This window comes from Apium graveolens, chromosome 3, assembly GCF_009905375.1.
Source record: "Apium graveolens cultivar Ventura chromosome 3, ASM990537v1, whole genome shotgun sequence".
Lineage (NCBI taxonomy): Eukaryota > Viridiplantae > Streptophyta > Magnoliopsida > Apiales > Apiaceae > Apium > Apium graveolens.
Window position 1 is genome coordinate 97,989,989 of NC_133649.1, and position 6,642 is coordinate 97,996,630.

General features: G+C 29.8%; 1 protein-coding gene across 1 annotated transcript; it reads right to left on the minus strand.

Annotated features, from left to right (window-relative positions):
• Nucleotides 1-1,281: 1,281 nt before the first annotated feature.
• LOC141712635 (uncharacterized) lies at nt 1,282-3,482 on the minus strand. Its single transcript, XM_074515645.1, has 2 exons — nt 2,193-3,482; nt 1,282-1,795 (listed from the first exon to the last, which is right to left on the minus strand). Exons 1-2 carry the CDS (start codon nt 3,378-3,380, stop codon nt 1,529-1,531), a joined length of 1,455 nt encoding a protein of 484 aa, XP_074371746.1. The 5' UTR covers nt 3,381-3,482; the 3' UTR covers nt 1,282-1,528.
• Nucleotides 3,483-6,642: the final 3,160 nt, after the last annotated feature.

Below are 6,642 nucleotides of genomic sequence, written 5' to 3' on the forward strand. Positions count from 1 at the left end.
TCAACTTGTGAAATGTGATAGGATCGCGGACATACGTAAGTTGAAGTCTCAGGAGGGTGCCACCTTGGACCAAAAACGCAGTGAATACGTCAAGGGTTGGGTGTCCCACCTACATGGTGACGATACCACCGCATGGGCTTGGAGGCGTGCACCATGGAGCAAAGTCAATATGTTAACTTCAAGCAATTTCGTTCCAAAAATGCCTTTCTAGGTTCCTCCTCAATGAAATGTTATATTTCAAAACAATGTTGTAATTCGAACCTCCTACCCAAGTGGCGGATCCGGCTAGAAAATCACGGGGATCATATTTTTTTTTAAAAATCGAGGATTAATCGTTATATGATAACATATCGACTCGAATACGTTAAAACCTCATTTTATACTCTTTAATTTTTCACATTTCGTAGCATTATGTATAATACTAATAGTTTGAGGTTTCTGCTTAGTATCAAATTAAAAAGACTATTTTTATCACAAAAACTCTTGAAAACGGGCTCCCTTAATATTTTTGTCTAATTATTATATTTTTGCACCCGGTATTAATTTAAAAATATAGATAAAGGGGGTCATGTTAAAAATATACAATTTTTATAATTCAGTAAAAAAAATTTAGGGGGCCGTCACCTGAACCCTCTTGCACCATGTTGAGCCAAGTCCCATCTTTCTCTACCTTCGTGTGATGCCGTAACAGCTTAGCTAGAGCAGCTCCAACATGACACATAGTCACATTTCTAGAGAGCATCTGAGCTCTTGGTTTTTCGCGGAGGACGTCAAGCCATCTCAGTGAAAGCAGACCACAAAAGTTCAATGTTAGGACGACACTCCTGCAAAACATTTGCCATCACAATCTCAGATTCCATCTTGTTACAATGCCCGGATTCAGCTTGCATGGCCGTAACCCCAAGTTCAGGGCTCAATCCATTCATTTACATTGAAAAAAACCAACACACATTACCTCATTAAAACTTATAAATGTTTGTCGAATTAACAACATTATTTTGCTGAGCATTTTTATGTTACATCTTTTCTCTGATTCTACCTAAATATTTGATTTGTTTTAGTCACAGTCACATGGAAAGTCATCATCTTCAAATTTTGTGATCCGCGTCTAAAATTGAAACCTGTTAACTAATAAGTGATTGTATACTCGTCAGATTTTAAATCTTAACCAGAAAAAATTCTCCTGTAACTAATTTTGTAGTTCTGCTAGTTAGTTTTGTGATTGTCCATATACAGAAAAGCAACAACTAAAGCGTGCACAATATACTTGAAAACAGAGAAATTCACACTTAATTACGCACCATCTTCAACAAAACAAACTACAACCGTAAAACCAAAACAAACTTAAACCTTACATATTTATCCTAATGCTACGGTGCATAAACATTGCCTCTGGACATCATAAGCACACTAGACTATATACCACTTAACAAACGAGGGTAGCCGGGAATTTAGACTTTAGAGCCTACATCATACTAGTCCATAGCTGGATTATGAACTAGCCAGTGGAGCAATTCAAGTGAATTCTCTAGTTCACTTGAATTTTATGTCCAAGGTACACTAGATGAAGGGAAAGTGACATTAATGTCAGTACATTGACATAGGAGGAGAGTCTGTTCAACGTCCTTAGTTTTTCGCTCAATACAGATGTTGATGTTTCAGGTTGAACTTCTTCCTGCCTTTCTGTAGTGGCCGTCACGGGTTCACCAGCATCATCCGCTATTCCGGAGCTTAATCGAGATGTAACTCTCCCTCTCCCAGCATCTTTCTCTAATTTGACCCTCTGAAACATTACCTGTAGGAGGTCATTGAAGAAAAGAAGCAAAGTTGATTAAAGTTTCATTCTATCACATCACAAATATTTAGGTCTGTGGTCATGAATCAATAAAAGGTTGACTGTTTATAAACTCATACTTTAATTTTATTGTACATAACAACAATGAAGAAGAGAAGAGTTAATCATTTATTAACATGAATAGGCTTGACACATTAGTGGATCACTAATATTGATCACCCAAAGGTCCCAAACACATTCACTATTTATTTAAACAATATTCTATCAGAATTTACATTTGCATCCAAATTTATGCACTTTATGTTTAAAGCTAATTTTAGCAATCTAGACAATATATGAGATAAGCAGTACTACTACAAATGTAATGCCAACAATGCACAATTTATAAGATACATACCTGTGTGGCACGAGGCTCCAGATAGAGCAAATTAACCAAAGACAACAACATAGCTATAACTATGTTAGTCACGTTAATCACCTCCCAACGGTTTAACAAAAACCTTCTTCCATAGAGATGTGCTATAAAAGCAACACCTATGGAGCAAGCCTGAACTTTAAAATAAACAGGATATACTTTGCTTTGCAACATGCCAAATTGTTGTCTTGGTAGAGCCTCTCCCAGAATATTAGAGGAAGCAAAAGTCACCCACATTGACATCCCAAACGCTATTGAAAATCCTAGCAAATGAAGCACTCCTATCATTGAATTAATCTGACCAGAAGATAACATGTCCTTCAAACTTCTTGTTATGCTTCTTTGTGTCTTGATAGTATCAGTCTCTGCCATTTCTCTGACCATGTGAGCACCTCCTTTCAAACTATCATAAGCTAATCCCCCTGCCTTTTTGGCTGTTTCTTTCACCCTATGACCACTATCTATAGTACCATCCGCTACTTTCTCAGCCATTTCTCCTAACCGGTTGGCATTCTCCTTACCCTCCTCCTTCAACTTAGAAGCACCACCTTTCACAACTCTTTCCATAAATTCCATCACCTTCGAGACATTCCTCTCAATATCTTCAGCTACTCTCTTGGGTGTATCCACTGCGTCATACTGTTTTACTTTTTCATATACATCTTTAAGTTTACTCTTCCCTTCATCCATGACCTCTTTCATCTCCATATTCCTCCCAATATTCTCCATTGTTCTAGTTGGCTTACTTACTATATCACTCTCTTTTACATTATGGATTGCATCCTTCAGCTTATTATGCCCTTCTCCCGCAACCTCTTTAGCTTTATCTACACCTTTTGACACCTCTTCTTTCATTTGGTCTTCAACCTTCCCCAAAACATTAGCAATCTTATGTTTGCATTTGCCAAATGCATCACAGACAAGCTCTTTTGCGCCAATCTTTTTAGTGCTCGTCACCTCTTTAGAATTATCTTTCTCATGAAACTGTGGAGATATTGAGACTTTGGTGTTGCCATCTTGCCCTTCTTGATCGTATTCAACCACCACAAATTGATGGCCTTCCTTAATGATAACATTTGGATTTGGACTATTTTCATGGGGTGGTGGTGACCAAAAACTTCCGCTCACAAGTGAGGTTAATATCAGAAAAAGAGCCACACCATTCATCATTTTTTGTGTGCTATTAATTATGATTATTTCTCACACAGGCTAAGATGCTAAGATCCGGTTATTTCTTGTTTGTGTAGTTGAGTATGGTGTAGATATATTTCAACATTTGAAAAGTATTTAAATATTATAAAAAGTATGAATACACGTGTCTTTCGTACATCACTCAGAGTAACACGTATATGGCTACGTGTTCATCTGCATGTTTTCAATGTCCTTATAATTATACACGTGCTGCACTATAAACTTATCATATTTTACAAACAGCCAGTACATCGGTGAGTACATGGTGAGGAGAGAAAATAAAAAAAAAAAGTGGCCTTACTTCTTTCTTTCCATTGCAAAACATTTTTTAAAAAAATTATGAATTTAAAACACTCTTTTCTATGTATAAAATTTATGAACATTTTTTAAATTCAATTTACACTTTTGTTTTCTTTTACATATGAATAATAAATTTATATATTGTATTTAGTAACTGGTTAAGATTATATTTTATTATTTAATGATGAAATTTATTCACAAGGTAATTTCTTTCCAATAAATAAAATTGGTAATTACATTCTAAAGGTAAGATTTTGACCCAACAAAAAGCTTAATTGTAATTTAAAGGTAAAAATATAGATATTTACAAAAAAATAAATATAATGACCAAATTATTGAAAATAATTTATATTTTAATTTAAATAACTTTACATGTTATGTATTTATATATAATTGCTATAAAAGACGAATAACACATTATAGTAATATTCTTATTATAAATATATAAAAATTTCAAAAGAGTTAATATTAGTATAAAATGAAAAACCTACAATTTAAATGGTATAGAGTAAATTAAAACAAATCCTTTATTAATAACATAACATATTAATCCTGCAATTTATCAAAAGTTAAAACAAAATTGATGTGTGATATACATACTAATTTTTTTAAAATGTAAAGATATTAAAATGAAATTGAAATATATATATATATATATAGGTGGCATTCATGAAGGACTCTCTTATTAACCGACAATTATTTAAAAGATATAAATGCATAATTTATTTCATTTTTCATCAAATATAGTTACAAATTTTAATTATAAAATTAAAAACGAAGATGCACAATTGTTTATATAAAAAGGCACTAAATTTAATGAAATGGTTTAAAGTTGTAGTAGAATCAGTAAAATCACAATTACCCAAAATTATTTCATACTAGAATCAAATTTTAAATTAGTTTTTTTAAAATTTCAATTGTTAATTTTTTATTATATTCAAATATAATTATTATTCTAAATTAGCAATGAATTTTATATTTTTTGAACTAAAATTTTACAATTTTTTCTGAAATTATATAATAGAATCAAATAATTTTTACGATTTCCTATATAATATAAGAGGTTCTCTTTGGAAAAAAGACATTTATAAATATGTTATAACTAAAATATTTTTAAAAAAACATTACAATTGAGTAATAATATAGGCTAGTGGATCAAATACAAACCAAATACAAACAATAAGTATAATTAGTGATTATTAACTAATTCAGATTCCCAGTAATTTAAGTAATTTAGTAATAATATATGTGTAATTTAGTTATAACCACTATATTTCTAATATAATAATTTATTTTTATATTTAGTGATTTATTTTAGAGAAATTTGTAATTTGTATTTTAATTTAGTTTGGATTATAGGAAGACTCTACATATATTTTATTTATTATTAAAATAATAGATGATTTTATAATATAATATATGTATATGCAATATCTTGTAAAACTTTTACTTATTATACATTTAGTTATTATGTTTGTAATTAAATCTAACATTAACTACGACATTGAATTTATAAGAAATACTAAAGTACATTTTGTGACTGACATTCTACATATAATACACAAAAAAACAGCACACGATAATAAAATATATGTCTAATCACAATTATTATTTATCACATTAAAATTAAAACATTTTATGTGACAATATGGTGTAGTGGTAAGAGGTTTTATAGTTGAATGAAATAACTTGAGTTCGATTACCACAAACCACATATTTTATTTAGCAAAAAAAAAACATTTTTTTTATACTCCCTCTATTTTTAAAATAACTGTCCACACTTAAAAAAAATAGCATATTAAGAAACTCCTATATTATTAGTATTCATATTTATTGTATTGGCTACATTAAATACACCATTGTTTATATTAGTATTGGGAATGGAAAAGTGATAAGTGATATGTTGTGTAAAATATCTTGAAAATAAAAACTAAACTTTATAATTTGAACAATAACTTTTAAAGTGTAAATAGACAATTATTTTGCAATAACTTTTTTTGTCAAAAGTGGAAAACTATTTTGGAAGGGAGAGAGTAAATAAGTAAAACAATCATTAAAACATTGGAAACCAATAAAACAAACCTCTATTCCATCTAAACACATAAAATTACTAAACTTTTTAATCTAAAATATTTTAAATGACTCCACCAATCCCAGCCATCCAAAAAACCAATTGAAAGCAGATTTCGGAAATAAGAAATATTCCGTTGACGTACCGATTTGTGATTTTAACGAGAAATTTAAAAAAACAATCGGATGATATTTAAGCGATTTATCAAAAATGGGTCGATTCGAACAAATATTTTCAATCAATTTTTGAGCGATTTATCGACAATTCTTAAAAAATCAACCAATTTTTATAAACATGATAAATCACAGGAACAAATATCCAAAATATAAACAATTTTTTAAATGTAAAAGATGAGTTTGTTAAAGAGTAAAAGATTATGTTCGGGTTTTCCTCTTTTAGAGTGGGACGTGGGTTCGAGTCCTCCCACCCGCATTTGTTTAATTTAATATTTATTGTTGATATTGATATTGATTTATTGTTGATATTGATATTGATATTGATTATATTTGTTGTTGTCAATCGGTAAGAAAAGTATCGTGAGGCGAAGGTTAGAACAAATATAAGAAGTTGGGTCTTATAATTTATTTTCTTTTCTTTCTTGTATTCTTTTGAGTATTAAGTTATTAAGTTATATATAGAAAATGTTAGTGAAATATGTATGTATTTTCATCTCGGGGTGTTTCCTTATTTTATCAAAATAATAAATTAATTTTAAAAAATTACTTTAAATATTATATTATAGTTTTACATTGTGAAAATATATTTTGCTCATATACATAAACATAAAAAGGAGAATAGCATTGAATGTTTGAATTATGTTACTACAAATATTATTATCATTAATGAAAACATTTTAATATTTATATTTTG